Below are 18,192 nucleotides of genomic sequence, written 5' to 3'. Positions count from 1 at the left end.
CTTGGACACAGATCTTTATTTAAGATTCCAAATAAATAGGGTAAAGATGGGTGTAGCGACTTCACACAAGCATACAAGATAAAGTTTAGATTTACTTGCTCAAAAGTTACTCACTGAACAAAACTCTCCAAGAGTCACATAAAAATCCCTGGCTATATTACTTGCATTTCCACCGATGTACTATTTTACAGTCGAATCATACAGAAGAGACTTCTAGCTCCCACTGAGTAAAAGGCCAAGTGCAAATGAAGTCCAAGCTTTTTTTGTTTATTTGTTTGGGCTTGAATTTGGGGCCTGGGTGCTATCCCTGAGCTCTTTCAGTCAGGGCTAGTGCTCTATCTACCACTTTGAGCCATAGCGCCACTTCCAGTTTTCTGGTGGTTCATGGAGATAAGAGTTTCACACAGTCTTCTGCCCAGGCTTGCTTTGAATTGTGATCCTCAGATCTCAGCCTCCTGAGTAGCTAGGATTACAGGTGTGAGCCACCAGTGCCCAGGCTACCAATCTTATTTTTAATAACAGTTGTCAAATCACACCATTTTTAAAGTACAGATATTAAGAGTCTCATTTAACCCTTAGTTTAGTGTCTAAGAAAAAGCAAATGTAAGAACATAATGTGACAGAGGCAATATATTTCCTTGGGGACTGTAATGTTGGTACTTTTTACATGGGTACAGGATTCTAAAACTATAGAAGAATCACTATTCTCAGTATCTGACATGCAACATTTTAGCACTGCAAAAGCTTTTGGTTTCAGATTCTTAAGTAGTACTGTGCATTATAAGCCTTTTTTTAAATAACATCTCCACATATATATATATATATATATATACACACATAAATAAGTCAAAGTATAAGCTATCATTTTCAATGACTTCTGCAGACTCTTGGGGTGCATGTGTGTGGTACTGCTGGGCCTTGAACTCAGGACCTGGGCGCTATTCCTCAAGTTTTGTGTTCAAGATTAGCACTCTACCACTTGAGCCACAGTTTCTCCAGCTTTATTTGGGGGAGAGGGGAATTAATTGGGATGAGTCTCATGGACTTTCTTGCCTGAGCTGGCTTTGAACTGCAATCCTCAGATCTCAGCCTCCTGAGTAGCTAGGCTTAGAGGTGTGAGCCACCAGTACCCGGCTTACTTCTGCAATATCTTTTAGTATAAAATCTACTAAATCTTGAGGATATTTGTTTTTGATTTGTTACATCAAGATCAAGCCACCTGAATCAAAGTCAAAAGCTTAGTCTGTTTTTGAAATAAAATTTTCAAAATTATTAATAAACAGGGGCTGGGAATATGGCCTAGTGGCAAGAGTGCTTGCCTCGTATACATGAAGCCCTGGGTTCGATTCCCCAACACCACATATATAGAAAATGGCCAGAAGTGGCGCTGTGGCTCAAGCAGCAGAGGAGTATCCTTGAGCAAAAAGAAGCCAGAGACAGTGCTCAGGCTCTGAGTCCAAACCCAGGACTGGCAAAAAAAAACACATCATAAATAACACTACAAGCATATTAATACTGATAGTCAACATGAAACTACTATTTTAGCATATTAAAGAAATTATATTACGTTTAGATAGTCAGCGACGAGTTTCCCAAGTTGTTTAATAAATTTACTCACAATGCACACATTCCTGAGCATTCTCCATTGTGATGACATCAGATTTTTTTGCACTCAGCTTAAGAGGTGCTTCTTCCCAAGAAATTGAACTTTTCTGTCAAAGGCACTTGACCGAATAGGAGAATTGGGCTCATAAAATGGATTCATAGCAAACTAGGAAAAGAAGAGAATATTAGTGCACTTATCAAAGCAAAAAGGATGACAAATCACAATTCCTTAAAAGGAAACTATATCTTTAAATTTCAAAAGTAAGACAAAGTCTGAGGATTTCATTTTTTTTTTTTTTTTTTTTGGCCAGTCCTGGGCCTTGGACTCAGGGCCTGAGCACTGTCCCTGGCTTCTTCCCGCTCAAGACTAGCACTCTGCCACTTGAGCCACAGCACCGCTTCTGGCCGTTTTCTGTATATGTGGTGCTGGGGAATCGAACCTAGGGCCTCGTGTATCCAAGGCAGGCACTCTTGCCACTAGGCTACATCCCCAGCCCTGAGGATTTCATTTTTAAGTTTCATTGAAAATGTTCCATTGTGAAACACATCTCCTTAAGGGAATTTTTCTCATGGTGCTTCAGTTTTGAGAAGTACCTATGGCAATACTAATAGTGGTGTGACAAGTATTGCCTGTGCAAATTCACCCTTATATTAAATACTACTCTAATGTATTCATGAAAATATATGGATTGAGTGTCAAACCTTTTGAACTACATAAACAAATGTAAAACCTGACATACATTTAGAATTAAACAGTTACACCATACTGCTACTTAGTAACTTATTTGTATACTTTATTATGTACTATGTATTAAGTACTAGGGCTTGAATTCAGGGCCTCACACTTGCCTTTAGCTTTTTCACTGGAGGCTAGCACTTTATCAGTTGAGCCATTCCACTTAGGGCTTTTTGGTGGTGAACTGAAAAGTCTCGTATATTTACCTGCTTGGGCTGGCTTTGAACCGTGATCCTCAGATCTCAGTCTCCTGATTAACTAGGATTACAGGTGTGAGCCATCTGTGCCCAGAAAGTAACTTCTAATGTGACTTTTTTGAGACAGTCCAACTGAATAGCCCAGATTGACCTTGAATTATAGATACTCCTGTCTCAGCTCCTGAGTGCTATGATTATAGAAATGTATTACCTTGTATGATAGCTTTTTATCTGTGTCTTTAGTATTCCAACACAGGGCTAAATAACAGTTCCTTAGCTGATATAGTAAGTATATGATAGTACGTGAGAAAAAATATTTGACACCTTTGACTAGAAATACTGAATATCCAATTTTGTTATTGTGCTTTACCTCAAGTCTAAATATAGACCATACTTACGAACATACCGCGGTTGGCACTAACTATGGCATCCTATTACTACTTCATTTGTCAATTTAATATATATTTTAAAAAACCAAACAGGTGGCACCAATGTCTTCGAATGGGTAGGTGATAAAAGAATCACTTCCTGCTAGGCACTGGTGGCTCTCACCTATAATCTTAGTTTCTCAGGAGGCTGAGAACTAATGATGATGGTTTGAAGCCAGCCTGGGAAGACAAATCATCTCCATTTAACCAGCAAAAAGCTGGGAGTGGAGGTGTAGCTCAAGTGGTAGAGTAGTAGCCTCAAGCAAACTAGCTATGCAAGAGAGTGAGACAGAGTTCAAGCCCCAGTAGTGTCAAATACACCACCAACAAAACCACAAACACACACAAAAAACCCACTTCCTACTAGTGTGTGATCTATAGTCATCACTAAATGTTATTTGTAAACTGCAACTTATTTGTCAAGTCAATAGAAAAGGATTTAAAGCATTTTCACTAAGGTAGACTAACTACTTCCTTGCTCTCTTTAGAAATCTCTAATAAAGTCTAGTCTCTTAACCAAAGGAGAAGAATGACATGGACTTACCTTCACAATAACCTAAAACTCACTACCATGACTGTTTTTCTGAATACAATTTGACTTGGCAGTGAATACTTCCCCACTGGGAAAATTGGCAGAACTAGTTATAACTGGGTGAAAGCTAGTCTAAAATGAAAACTGAAGCTTAAGAGATATGCTTAAACAGGGCAGTTGCCTGTCAAAGCTAGAATCCCTTGTTACAATCAGACTTTAAAAAATTATACACGATACCATACCTTTATGTATAAATCATAGACATCAGTAAAGAAGTTCTTTATTCCATCTTCTTGTCTTATGTCATGAAGCATAATAAATCTCATATGTGAAATAATTAAGGCATACTCTTTATTCAAAATTTAAAATTAAAAGTAATCACTTAGCCAGGCTGGTGGCGCAGGCCTGCACTCCTAGCTACCCACGAGGCTGAAATGTGAGGATAGCAGTTTGAAGCTAGCTCTGGCAGGAATGTTTATGAGTCAGAAGTGGTTCTTCAAATTACTCATATGTAGTATTTTGCAATGGGAGAGTTGAACACATAAACTGGGCTTAAAGACAATTAGTTTCATCTTAGAATGTAATCTTTCAAGATAGAAAACAAAGCTAGGGGCACAGCTGAAGAGCAGAGCCACCTGCCTAGCAAGCATGAAAATTCAAATGGCCAAAAAATAAAGTTAGAAAGCAGATATAAAGCCTGGCACTGGTGGCTCATGCCTGTAATCCTAGCTACACAGGAGGCTGCGATTTGAGGATCACGGTTTGAAGTTGGCTTGCCACTGAGCTACATCTCAGCCCTGTTCCATGCTCTTCGTTTGCTAACCCAACCTTTTACGTAAGCCTATTTCCTACTAAAGGAAGGATATGTCCTGCAGTGACAAATGCTGACACAAACCACTCATTGAATTTGTCCACCGTTTTCAAATACATGTTGTTTGAAAGCCACATGTTTTCATCCACAAGGTCAAGTGCAGCGTGAGCTATAAACTGGTTCAGATGGCGATGATCGTCCTGAATGACAGAGGACAGCAACAAACATTTCCAGATGACCTCAGATTACAACAACTCATTCTATAAATTCTATAGATGATTTTCTTTTCTTTTTTTTTTTTTTGGCCAGTCCTGGGCCTTGGACTCAGGGCCTGAGCACTGTCCCTGGCTTCTTCTCGCTCAAGGCTAGCACTCTGCCACTTGAGCCACAGCGCCGCTTCTGGCCGTTTTCTGTATATGTGGTGCTGGGGAATCGAACCTAGGGCCTCGTGTATCCGAGGCAGGCACTCTTGCCACTAGGCTATATCCCCAGCCCTATAGATGTTTTTCTAGTGAGGAAAAACTCTACATATCAGGAGACATAAAGGCTTTATGGTTTTCATAGTGTGAACTGATATCTAAAACTCAAAAAGAACAGAAAGTGAGTTATGTTCAAAACACTATCTTAAGATCAAGCACCAGTGGCTCACATCTATACTCCTAGCTACTCAGAAGGCTGAGCTCTGAGGATCAAGGCTCATTCCACCTAGGCAGATAAGTCGGCAAGACTTTTATTTCTAATTAACCAGCAAAAAGCTGGAAGTGGAGGTGTAGCTCAAGTGGCAGAGTGCATCATAAATGGGACACAAAAAAGAAAGAGAAAAGCTGAGCAAGAGATTGAGGCTCTGAGTTCCAGTTCCAGAACTGGTTTTAAAAAACTATACTGAAAATTATGTTTTTGCGTGTTCCAAGGAAGTTACTATATCCTGTAACCATTTATACATGTGAGAAAATACTATATTTAGGAGAGAACAGGCATAGAACAGGCCCTGAGTGGATGGGGATTAGAGACCCCTTCAGGCCACGTAGGTGGCAAAGGAGAAGGTAAGGATGAGTGGTGCCATTCAAGGCAAGGGCCAGAGCCAGCAAGGAGAATCGGGCTTCCTGGGAGTAGCGCCAGAAAAGCAGACATGTGGGCTGAAACTTGTGGTCACTCACTACAGGCCTCTTTCAGATGGACAGAACATAAATGGCATGAAGATCGGGGAATCATGGGAGGCCACCAGGCTCAACTCAGCTTCGGTCATGAGCAGTCATTTGGGACAACCAGTGGTTCGAAGGCAGCCTGGCCAGAAAAGCCATATGACTGCTATTTTTAATTAGACAGCAAACAGCCAGAACTGGAGCTGTGGCTCAAATGGTAGAGCACCAACTATGAGTGAAAAAGCTGAGCTAGAATGAGGCCCCGAGCTCAAGCCCCAGTACTAACATCAAAAGAAAGAAAGAAAAAGAAAAAGTAAGAAGGAAGGAAAGAAAGAAAGAGAATGAAAAAGGAAGAAAATTTCAACGAATACCTGTTATGATTGAATGGTGTCCTCCCCAAAATTCATACACTGAAATCCAAAGTCCCAGTACCTCTGAATGCAGCCTTAGTGGGAAAGAGTCACTGCAGATTGGATAAGATGAGGTCATAGGGCTGGGAATATGGCCTAGTGGCAAGAGTGCTAGCCTCGTATACATGAAGCCCTGGGTTCGATTCCCCAGTACCACATATACAGAAAATGGCCAAAAGTGGCGCTGTGGCTCAAGTGGTAGAGTGCTAGCCTTGAGCAAAAAGAAGCCAGGGACAGTGCTCAAGCCCTGAGTCCAAGGCCCAGGACTGGCAAAAAAAAAAAAGATAAGATCATACTGGAATATTCCAATAATTAATTGGTGTTCCCATACAAATGGGAGATTTAAGCCAGGTATAGAGACTCATACCAGTAATTCTAGATACTCTAGAGGTGGAAGACAGGAGGATTTCAATTTGAAGACTGAGCAAAACTACTTCATGAAACTTCACCTCAACCAATAAAAAGTTGCCATCCTTGCTATACAAGAAGCTTAAATACAACGTAAGCCAGACCCAGAGAAACATAGATTGCATGGTTTCCCACATTTGTGATAGCTAAAATGTGCCTATAAATCTACAAGTAAACACACTGTATGGTTAAAAAGAAAATACATGAGGACATGATAAATTATACAGGTCTCTAGGCATTCAAACACAATGAGACCAAAAGAGGATATTCTTAGGAGAGGCACAAAAAGGTGCAATACCTATATGCATCTGATCATATCAAATAATCTTTATCAAAATGAACTCCATGAAATAAAAACAAGACGACGTTTCCCTTTGTTGCTGTTTGTGTTTTCTTTTCCTTTTGTCTTGTTTGTTCATTTATCTATCTTCTGGAGGGTAAGAGGGCATAGAAACAGAAGGACAAAGGGTGAACAAATACAGAAGTGGTGCTCAGCAGACATGATGCTGAAAATTAACTCTACAACTTGTGGGTGGGGATGGGAGGGAAAAACTAGGGGAAAACTATGAACACATAAGATGATGCTATGTGAAATGAACTCCATGTTATGGAAACGACTGTTACATCACTGCTGTAATTACTTTCAACATGCCATGTGAAACCGTAGCTTCTATTGTTGATGATCCTCTTGTATCCCCTTCCTGTGGTTGTCCCTGCAATATCACTGTATCTCTTCTGAGTACAATGGAAACTGTATATACTGGTATTAGAACTAGGAAACTGAAAGGGAATACTGAAATTGAGAGACACAGGGTAAAAAGACAAACGACTCCAAAAGCAATACTTGCAAACCATTTGGTGTAAAACAACTGAACAACTCATGGGGGGGAGAGAGGGAAAAGGGGAGGGGGAATGAGGGAGGAGGTAACAAACAGTACAAGAAATGTACCCAAGGCCTAACGTATGAAACTGTAACCTCTCTGTACATCAATTTGACAATAAAATAATTTTTTTAAAAAAACTAGGAGAAAGCAGAGGAGGTGATATTCATCAAAGAGAAACGTATTCTTTATCTGACTTATGTAATTGTAACCCCTCTGTGCATCACTTATAACAACAGTAAGAAATGCATTAAAATAAGCTTAAGTAGGGAGACAGTAGTCGAGTCAGAGCAAAAAGTGAGACCCTATTCAAAAAGCACTGAAAGCCAAAAGAGCTGGAGATATCATTCAAATGGAAGACTGCAGACAACCCTCAGATGAGGCATCGCCTGCCAACACTGACTCCAAATATCTGCCCCTGAAGACAATACATTTCTGCTGTTCTACACTAGTCAGATTTTAGTACTTTTTTTACAACAGCCATAGGAAAGTGATAGATAGTTCTTGCTGAAGAGACTGTTCCCCTGACTAGGCAGGGGAAAGCTGCCAGTTGCTCTGGGGTCCCTTACACAGCTAAAGTATGTTTACTTTATTCATGTTGCCATGACAAGGTTAACGGAATCCTTAGAGAAATGGATGTACTTTGTTTCTGGCCCACAGCAGTGTTTTCTACGACTTTACACTAGTGACCACCTTTAAGGCACTGCGAGAAAACTGTAGAAATGCTTTCAGAAGATGAGTGGTAGCAAGAAAAAGAAGTCATATCAAGTGTTTTTTTAAGTGCTGTTTTTGCCACAAACACCTCTGGGGTGCACAGGAATGGAATCAGTAGTAATGCTCCCAATGCAACTGCTGCAAAAGAGAGACTTCAAAACAAAGTTGTCTTTTGGTTTTCTGTTTTACTTTTTCTCTTGGTTCTCATCCTGGGGTTTGAACGCAGAGCATGGGTGCTGTCCTTGAGCTTTTTTGCCCAAGGCTGATGCTTTACACTTGAGCCACAACTCCATTTCTGTCTTTCTGATAGTTATATGGAGATAAGAGGCTTGTGGACTTATGCCCAGCTGGCTTTGGACCACAACCCTTAGATCTCAGCTTCATGAGTAATTAGGATTACAGGCATGAACCATTGGTGCCCAGCAAAACAAAAGATTTTAGTACAGTGTTTCCATAAGCATGTATCTCCAGTTCACCAACAAAATGTCAGATTGGAAGCACGGCTCAAGTAGTACAGCTGGAGCAAACCATAAGCAAAAGCACAAGGCCCTGAGTTAAACCCTAGTACCAGGGCACACACACATACACACACACACACACACACACACACACACACACCACACACACACATAATCTCTACTGTATTTTTGTAGTAAGACTGAAATGGTTGTAAAACATCTTTCACTTCAAATTACATACTTAGATTGAATAAATAAATAACACATTAGGTAAAGGACAATAACTTAAATAACTTAAATAAATAACACATTATATAAAGGACATTAAAGCCTACTTGTAGAAGTTGAAGGAAACATACCATACTTGCCAGCAACTTATTAGAAACATGCACTAGTACAAACAGATGGAAAGGACTGAGCTGTTTTCAAGAAGCGATGACAGTTTACTCTCAAAGGTAGGGACCAAGCTATTTCTCTGGAACCATTCTAGACATAAGAAAATTGTGAGGGAGAGGGAAGAGAAGGGTTCAGCACCTCTTATACTTCCTTCAAGGTTTTCTATACATGTTGGTACCACCCAGCCCAGCACCACTGCAGAAACCACTGAAAACAAGGTGCTATTGACACAGTGCCCATACAACGAGGAGTAGGGAGTCTCTTTTAATCCTTTCATGTATAAATTGATCAATGTCTATCTGGGTGAAAAATATGATTTAATGAACCAAGATAGACTTAGAGGGATTTTAAGGTGTCAATGATGGTTCTTGTAATCCCACTATAGGTGGAATGTTTTTCCACTCAAGAAGCAAAATTTCATGGTGTGTGACACAATCAACTGAATATGGTGGGAAAGAGATCTTGACACCATGCCAGTTAGTCCCTGCTACACTGTGCTGAATTAAAGTTGACTCCAAAGACATTCCCTGGGTAGCTTCTCTCAGTCTATGGGACTCGAGAGAGAATTTAACTGGATTGGGCTTCAATTGTGTCATCTGTCTGGAACCTTTCCGGTTTTAAAAACTTTTACAAGGTATCATTACAACAGCAAAAAAAAAAATCTTATGAAATTTAAGGTTTCATACGCACCTTGGATTCTGCTTTCCCAGCTGGCAAAAATTCCATTTCAAAAACTGGATTATCATGGTGGCCAACAATTACAAAGTAGAAGCTTCCAGACATTCTCTTCAATGTATGGTTCCTAATTAAATGAAAAAATAACGCACGTTGTTTTAGCACTCAATACTGAAATCCAAAATTTACTGATAGCAAATTTAGAAAGAAGATACCCATATCTTCTTGGTATCTTCACGAGCTTGGCAGGCTTTCCAGTATATTCTTTATAGCTATTGCTTTTGGACCATATAAAGTAAGTATAATAAGTACTCTACTGTCAGAGGGAAATTGGAGCATCTCCAACATGAAATCATAAAGATAATATTCTCATGATCGATCCCAAAGTTTGGAACATTCAGCTCAAGGATCCCCATGTTTCTGATAGAGTAAGTTAAGCTTAATTTAAATGGGACTAGCTAGCATTAGCATTACCACATAGAAAGATTAATAGGAAGTGTTGGTTAGTTAAGTACAATAGAAAGGCAAAAGAGTTTGCCTTGGCAATTTCCAGGAGGCATCCTTCAGAGCAAAGTAAAAACAAACTGTAAGGCAGGGATGATGGCTCATGTCTACAATAGCAATTATTTAGGAGGCAGAAATAAGGAGGATCACAGTTTGAAGTCAGTCTTAGCAGTTAGCATGGTGGTACAAACCTGTAATCCCAGCTACACAAGAGGCGAAAGTAGATGTCTGAGGTTGATCCTGGGCAAGGATGTAAGACTCTACCTAAAACACAAAAAAGCAAAAGAGGTGGGGAATGCATTCATTCCCTTGGCTCTAGTGGTCAAATGTCTACCTAGCAAGTCCCAGATTCTGAATTAAAACTCCAGTACTTAAAAGCTAAGAGACAATGCCAAGGCCCTACAATTAACTACCAAAAGAAAAAAAAATCTAACTGGGCACTGGTGGCTCATGCCTGTAATCTTAGCTACTCAGGAGGCTGAGATCTGACAATCCTAGTTCAATGCCAGCTCAGACAGGAAAGTCCATGAGACTCTTACCTGCAATTAACCATCAAAAATCTGGGAGTGGAGCTATGACTCAAGTAGTAGAGCATAAAAAGCTCAGGATCAGTGCTCAGGCCTTGAGTTCAAGCCCCAGGACCTGTGCCTGTGTGCACATGTGTGCACACGCGTGCAAGTGCGCACACACAGCAAGAAGAGAGAGAGAGAGAGAGAGAGAGGGAGAGGGTGAGAGAGAGAGAGGGAGAGGGTGAGAGAGAGAGAGAGAGGGAGAGGGTGAGAGAGACAGAGAGAGAGAGAGAAAGAGAGAAGAGATAATCGAAATAGAACAACAATTGAAGGGTCTTGGAACTAGGCCTAACAGGTTGACCAAAGAAAGAAAGTAGGCGAAAAGCAGTGATCCCATGGCTTTGAACACATATCATCAAAAGCTGAATTGGCAGATGGGGAGACAGATGGATGAGGGCTCAGATTTACATTTGTATTTTTAGCAAAAGAGTCTTGAAGTCTTACTAGTAATGTGACCACCAGCAGTCCTTAATCTCCCACGTCCATTTCCCCTTTTGCACATAGAGACAGCAGTGTGGCTACTTTATTGTACTTGGGAAGATTATTATACAATCAGATGCATGTAAAGCTTGGTGTCTAGCTCACAGTAAGTGTTAATCTAGAATAACAAGAAAGAATAATGCATGTTAGGATGTGACTATTAACTAGGCAAGTAGGGTGGAAATCTAGTTCGCTGGAAATGACCAGTGATCCTAGAGATCAGAGGCAATTTTAGTCTAGGACCCAACAAACCTCATTGGGCTTTCTTCTAACTCACAACGAAAATGCAACAAAATCCAAAGAACCTGAAATGGATTTCTGAATGCATGAAACATTTAATGAAAGAAATCATGCACAAAAGGAACTTGTATCTTGAACTAGAAGAGGCTGTGACTGTGGAAGAAAAGGTAGATGGGAGGGGAGACTGCTTTGGTATGATGAAAGAACATTTAAAATGCTATTTGGGGAAGAGGCCCGCGCACTGCACTTGTGGGGAGCAGCCTCTTACTACTCTAAGGCTGCTTTCACTCTTTCGTGGCCAAGAGGAGTAGTTACAATAGAGGCCATTTGGCCTACAAAGCAAAAATGATTATTGACTGAGCAGGTGCTGGTGGCTCACTCCTGTAATCCTAGCTACTCAGGAGGCTGAGATCTGAGGATCATGGATCAAGCCAGCCTGGGAAGGAAAGTTTGTGAGACTCTTACCCCCAATTAACCACCAGAAAATTGGAAATGGATCTGTGGCTCCAAGTGGTATAGTGCTAGCCTTGTGCAAAAAGAGCTCAAGGACAGCTCCCAGGCCCTGAGTTCAAGTCATATGACTAACAAAATGTTTGGCCATGTAAGGGGATTTTTTTTTAAAAAAGAAAGAAAAGAAGTTGGATACCAGTGGTCCACATCTATAATCCTAGTAATTGAGGAGGCTGAGATCTAAGGATTGAGGTTCAGAGCTAGCTCCATCAGACCAATCTGTGAGACAAGTCAGTTAACTTCCAAAAAGCCTGAAGTGGGAGGCATGACTCAAGAGATAGACAACCAGTTATGGGCAAAAAAGCCAAAAGAGAATGAGAGGCCTGGAATTCAAACCCCAATATGGGAAGAAAAAGGAAAATAAAGACAAAGAGACAGAACAGAAAGGAAAGGGGAAGGGGTGGGGAGGGAGAGGGAGAGAGGAAGGAAGAAGGGAAGAGGAAGGAAAGAAAGATCCTTATAGTCATACTGGATAAGAAACACAACCAAGAATGACACAAAAGCTAGGCAAAACTAGGAGAATTAGCAATAATTCTCCAGAGAAAAGTGATGACAGGAGGGAAGGGAATTGGAAATTTGAACCGAGTAAACAATGATATCATGAATCATGAATTCTTGCTGGAATAGGTTCAGGGCTAGTGTTTACCAAGGGAAAGGCTTTCTTCGGCACAGACAATTAAGCAGCAGCAGAAGCAGCGACAGAAGACACATGCAAAAGGAAAATAACCCATATGCCACCCCCCATACGTGTCCCTTTATGGAACCCACAAATGAGAGAAATGCACAGTGCTTAACTAAAGTGTGAAGACAGACAAAAAGGGAACTGAAAGACAGATGCACAGGGGTTTTGTTACAAACCACCTGGCTGGGCGAATGAGACAGAGCTTTCTTTATATATAGTCTGCCCTTGTCTAGAGCTGCCAAAACCTTGATTTTGTAAAGAGCTGAAGAAGCAGGAAGGGCTGTAACTCTCCACTTATTCTGTGAAAGCAAACTTGACAGGTGAAGTGGAAGAAGTGAAAATCCTAGGAGAAAAGAACTCCACTATCTCTGGAAGGGAATGCCTATAATCATTTAGCAATTGCTTGTAGGCTTCCCACACCCTGGGCCTTGGGCAGTGGTGATACACGCCTTTGCTATCTACTATATGAACTTTCTGCAAGTATGAAAATGTGTTTTACACACACTGTACAATAGTAGGGCCCACTAAGCACCTGAAATGTACAATGATTTTTCATTCTCATTGACTTAATCCTAAATGGCCACTCATTGCTGGTTACTACAGTACAGAGAGGACAGTACAGCTCTAAACCCATGATCCCAAATTGAGTAGTTACTTTAATAACAAACCTAATTAGTAATAAATAATTAAATGACTCCCTGTTGAATCAATAAGGCCCCTCTCTTGAGATGTCCACAGGCTATTGCGTGGAACCTGTGCATATGTTGAGGTTCCTGGCAGAGCGGAATTAAGGTTGCAGATGGAATTAAAGCTGCTCATCAGCTCAAGGTAGCGAGAATATCCTGGATCATCTAAGTAAGACAAATGTGGTCACAGATGACACTGAAAATGGAAGGAAGGAGCCAGGCAAGTTGGTTCATGCCTGGAACCCCAGAACTCAGGAGACTGAGACAAACCTTGAGTTTGTCTTCATATCAACATAGACTATATAGGGAATCCCTGTCTAAAAAAAAACCCCACACAACATGGAAGGAAGAAGCGGCAGAGGAAAGTCAGGGAGAAGTGTGGCTTACAGGGGAATAGTCACAAAGATGCAACCTTGCTGGCTCTGAAAATAAATGAAGGGGACACATGAAGGAATGTAGGTGGCCTCTTGACGCTGGAAAATAGAAGTAAACAGATTCTCTCCAGGGCTTCTGAAAGGCACACGGCCCTGAGGATAGCCTGAGTTTAGTCCAACAAGACATGAGACGTCTTCTCTAGAACTCTAAGGTAATAAATTAATGTTGGACAAAAGGGAGTTCACCTCCAGGGCTATGAGTCTAAATGCACGTTGGCCATTAGAAAATAGCTGCAGCAAGAGGAGGATGACACTGTGGAAAAGAACAGGGCTGTGTTATTTTGTAGCACCCATACCTCCCCTGCTTACTGTTTGCAGAAGGAACTGCAGCCAGAGGGCTGCGGTGAGAACAAGGAGAATCTGCCTGAGCTACTGGGAGGCAGGTACGAGGAGGAAGATTGCAGCATTAAGTTGCTCTAGTGCTGAAAAGAACCTTCTGAAAGCTCCGTGCTGAGAGGTTACAGGAGTGCGTGTCTGGAACTGATGAGGAAGACTGTTCAGGTGGTTCATAGCATGTTGGTGCCAAGCTACTGCAGTGTGTTAAGATACCTGTGAAAAAGAGTTCTGCAGTGGCAAGGAGAAGACTTGGTGGCTGGCAGAAGGAAGCCGGGACTCTCACTTGTGAAAACAGCAGCTGGCCATCACTGTCCCTTGGTGTCACAAGGGTGACTTGGACTTCTTTTGAGAGGGAGAAAACAAAAATCAACTTGGTGAGATAAGGAGCTCTCTGTCTTACACATGAAGCAATAAACAGTGTAGGAAGTAGACCTCTGGTCACAAACATAAACAGGGCCCGGCAATCTGGGAGGCTAGCATCAGAAGAGCCAAGCCTGTAGGATTAAAGTGTGTAAGTATAGGAAAGAAAACAAATTCCTTTTTAGGTGATCACCAGGAAAAGCAAGGGAGAAAGGTCAACTGTAGCAAGCACTTGGTATGCATGAAAATAACAGGATACAGATCTGGTTCCTTCCACTTTCTCTTAAGAATGACTTCTAAACAGCAGACCTAGAAGAAATCAGTTTAGGTGCAGTACAATTCATCAAAATAAGTACATTTAAACATATCTAGCCATTTCAATAAATTCAAGCCTTCAGGTTCTGGCAAATTATAAAGCATGGATTAACAAATGTAACTTAGGCACAGAAAAGGGCCATACCCTTAAAGAAGCGAATGCTATTATTTTCAGAAACAGGAAAATGGGTTATCTCCTAGTCTATAACTGGATACATTCAGAGAGACTAAAACATCAAAATAAATATGTAAATGACAGTTTGGGGTCCGATATAACACCAGGAAGTTTTATTATAGATAAACTCATTTAATATAAATTACTAAAAAAAAGTGGGCTAGATCACTGTTATTCATACTGTATTTATGCTGAGAACAAGCCAGGCCAAACCTTTTCTGTTTTGGAAGGGGAATATAGTAGTCAGTAAATTACTTTCTGTGGTATTTTGGTAAATACCTAGGAACAAACTGAAGACTTTTAGCCTGGGTGATAGCAAAATGATCTTGCCAAGAATGATGCTCTGAGAGCAGACACACTGTTTATCTGTTCACTGTGGTATTCTCAGAGCTACAACAGTGCCAGGAGCCCACTGGGCACTTATGTGCAGAATAAGGATGACTTAGAGCTGGCCTGAGTGTCAATACTCAAAAGAACACTGGGTGTTCTATGTAGTCAATTTATAGCCCAGTATCTCTAGGGAGGCTTTGAAATTGACCTTAACCTAGTCCATCTCAGCACAATCAGTAACGTGGTTTTGTTTGTTTTGCTTTTTGAGACAGGGTTTTGCTAGGCAGCCCAGGCTGGCCTGCAGCTCTTGAATTAAAGGTGTATGCTACCTGCACACCTAGAATTGAATTATTAACTTGGATGAAGACAATTTGCCATGTTCAAAGATAACGCTAAGGCAAAAGTTAGGAGTGGGTAAAATCTCTAAGGCTAGGAGAGCTAGGTGGATTAATAAGATGTACCTTAATAGGAGACAAAATGAGTCCTGTACTTGAGTCAGGAAAACAAACAACTGAGCCTGGCACTGGTGGCTCATGCTACTCAAGAGGCAGAGATCTGAGTATCATGGTTCAAAGCCAGCCTGGGGGGGAAAGTTTGTGAGATTCTTACCTCCAACTAACTACCTGAAAACTGGAAGTGGAGCTGTGGCTTAAAGTGGTAGAGTGCTAGCCTTGAGCAAGAGCCTAGAACCTGAGTTCAAGCCCTATGACTGACCAAAATTAAAAAAAAAATCAACTTCACAATAATAGCAGGAGGAAAGACTTCCTTAAGAGCAATTCATCTAAATAAACCCCCAAATTTTAATGTAGTGTAAATGATTGATAAGTTAAAAAAACTTAAAAATTAGGCTATATTAAAAGAAAGACCATGTCCCAGCAAAGTCGGGAAAATGTCCATATCCTCTTCAATAATATCGTCTTTGGGGAAGATACTCAGATGGGAGACATCGCATTTTAAAAGGATCAATATCACTAAACTGTGTGTGATAGGGGAAGGGCAGGATCTAGGCTAGAGGTGCTCTGGAAATAAGAAACACCTGACAAAATGAATTGTGTTAAACTAAGGGGAGAAAGGACTTTTCATTGGGTGGGGAAACAACATGATATCTAATAGAAAAGGGATTTGACTAGGGATGACAGAGGGTTCCTTCTCTTGGGAAACTTCTAAACACCTGGTAATGACTACCAGACCTGGTGCTGAGAAAGAATCGGATATAAAATGTGGTCTAGCAATAAACAGCTGTGATCAATTACTCATGTTGTTATGGGTTTGGAGCACACTACCTACGTGAGGGCCAAGTGTTTGGTAGCTTGGTACCAGACAGACTTAGAACTGTTCCATATGCCAAGCCCAAGGCTGTTCATTTGAAATTACTAGGAACTCAAAAATGTGTAGTGGTCAGATAGAAAACCACCAGTGCCAGAGTAGGAGAATGAACTCAATGAACTTACAAGTCCTTTCCAACTTGCGAATTTTAAGTGGCAGGTAAGGCAACCTAAACAACTTTCTACATCCCACTTCTAACATCATCCATTTTTATAGCTAATATCTTTACAACCTCTACAAAGGAACTGCCTATGCCCAGGCAGCAGTGGTTTCAGTTATTTCCTAGATGGGGCCTAGTGGGGCATAGGGCATGTCTATGTACGAATGTTTTCATAGGTCTGTAATGGCAAAATTGCCTGTTAATATTGTAAGCAACATTCCCCTTCCCCTCAAGTGAGTTTATGCTGCTATGAGGGTAACATTTTAGTAACTCTACTGAACTTCAGGACCAAAGATGTGGGTGGGAGAGAGTGTGTCTTCAAGTATGGATGCTTAATTAACAGCATTTACAATGTATTCTCTTTTTGAAATAATTTCATCATTATTCCACCCATCTTAGCTACAGGATCCTGTCCTAGTATTTGAAAAAGACTCTTGTGGTCCACATGTCACTTCTTAATTTTATTATTCATCTCTGTTAGAACTGTCTGGTTGATTTTTTTCTCCCAAACTCTTTTTGATCACTTCTACTCCAAAATTACTATTCTCTCTTCAAACTGATAATGTTCTTTCCCTGGTTGTGTGTTCAACCCTTATCCATTTATTGTCCAACTCAGTGCCTCTTCCACAACTATTTCCAACAAAAACCTAGGAGTTTTCACCTCCTATGAAGTCTATTACTCTCACTGTCTCTTAAATTCATAGCAAAAGATCAAAACTCATTGTGCTGTGAGATGCTATGCACACAGCTGATCTTGATTCAGTTTAGTTCTCAAAGGATACATTGTATCCAGGACAGAATCTCCTCAAGCGGTTCCTGACTTCTGTATTCCTTTGCTCTGTTTCCCCTTGTTGAGATGTTTTACTTTTTCACTCCCCATCCAAATCGTAAGGCACTGATGAATCACATTTTTTTCCCACAGATATGTCCTCCATCATTTCTACCTTCATTCACCTCTCATTTGGTCTAAACTCTTCCCAACCTACCATGCATCTTAACTACTTTCCAATTCATCATACCTTCTGAGTCATTTCGTTCCTTTTGTAATTAGATTTTTGCCTCTTGAAGCCCCTGCTTCACCTTTTATCTTTCTCACGGCATACCACGGAGCTATAAAATTTAGGCAAGAGTGGTGGGCTTTTTGCCTCCCAGAGGAGATCAGGCAATGCCTGGAGACATTTGGGGGGTTTACACCTGCACACGGCGGTACAACATTTAAACAGGTGCAGCCCGCGGGGGGGGGGGGCGCTCAACCTTTTTCCTACAATGCACAGGGCTGCATTTCACAACAGGTTTGGCTCCAAGTGGCAATCGCATCACGGGAAGACACCCGCAGTGAATTGATCTAGCAGAACCAAGCCCCCAAGAGGGCAGGGGAGGCTTCTGAGTTCAAATGCAAGGGTGCATTGGCCAGGTGAGCTATGATTGAGTCAGCCGGCTCGGGGACCAGCGGGGTTGGTCCCTCCGAGGCAGAGCGCAGGTACTCGGGCAAGATCCGTGTCACGCGGGGCCTGGGACGTCCCCCTAAGTGCCGCAGCGACCGCCCCTCCCCCCGCGTTCCAGCCCCTACCTGCAGTGAAAGGCCGACGGTGGAACCGCCCCGTTGACGCGACAGGGACCCGCGCTCTACAGTTTCAACCCAGATTTCTCCAGCAGAGCGCGCGAGTTCTCGCGCTGGGTTCTCGCGAGATC

General features: G+C 41.4%; 1 protein-coding gene across 7 annotated transcripts; it reads right to left on the bottom strand.

Annotated features, from left to right (window-relative positions):
* Nucleotides 1–1,585: 1,585 nt before the first annotated feature.
* On the bottom strand, nucleotides 1,586–18,169 carry Trappc2 (trafficking protein particle complex subunit 2). Of its 7 annotated transcripts, XM_048336937.1 has the most exons (7): nucleotides 18,071–18,125; nucleotides 14,048–14,176; nucleotides 10,089–10,161; nucleotides 9,409–9,520; nucleotides 4,365–4,509; nucleotides 3,741–3,826; nucleotides 1,586–1,771 (listed from the first exon to the last, which is right to left on the bottom strand). In XM_048336937.1, the coding sequence occupies exons 4-7, from the start codon at nucleotides 9,499–9,501 to the stop codon at nucleotides 1,673–1,675; spliced, it is 423 nt and encodes a 140-aa protein (XP_048192894.1). In that variant the 5' UTR covers nucleotides 9,502–9,520; nucleotides 10,089–10,161; nucleotides 14,048–14,176; nucleotides 18,071–18,125; the 3' UTR covers nucleotides 1,586–1,672. The 7 variants fall into 7 exon arrangements, with proteins under 7 accessions (XP_048192894.1, XP_048192895.1, XP_048192889.1 ...); XM_048336938.1 differs by lacking the exon at nucleotides 14,048–14,176; XM_048336932.1 differs by lacking the exon at nucleotides 18,071–18,125 and having other exon boundaries at nucleotides 14,048–15,170.
* Nucleotides 18,170–18,192: the final 23 nt, after the last annotated feature.

This window comes from Perognathus longimembris, chromosome 28 (genome assembly GCF_023159225.1).
Source record: "Perognathus longimembris pacificus isolate PPM17 chromosome 28, ASM2315922v1, whole genome shotgun sequence".
Lineage (NCBI taxonomy): Eukaryota > Metazoa > Chordata > Mammalia > Rodentia > Heteromyidae > Perognathus > Perognathus longimembris.
This window is presented reverse-complemented; position numbering and strand designations above follow the sequence as displayed.

Coding starts and splice junctions, on each gene's coding strand:
- Trappc2 (XM_048336932.1), bottom strand. CDS start 14,282: ATGTTTGTGACCAGAGGTCTACTTCCTACACTGTTTATTGCTTCATGT. Junction 4,510..9,408: donor CTGGGAAAGCAGAATCCAAG/GTGCGTATGAAA, acceptor TCTGTCATTCAG/GACGATCATCGCCATCTGAA. Junction 1,772..3,740: donor TCTATGATTTATACATAAAG/GTATGGTATCGT, acceptor TTCTTTTCCTAG/TTTGCTATGAATCCATTTTA.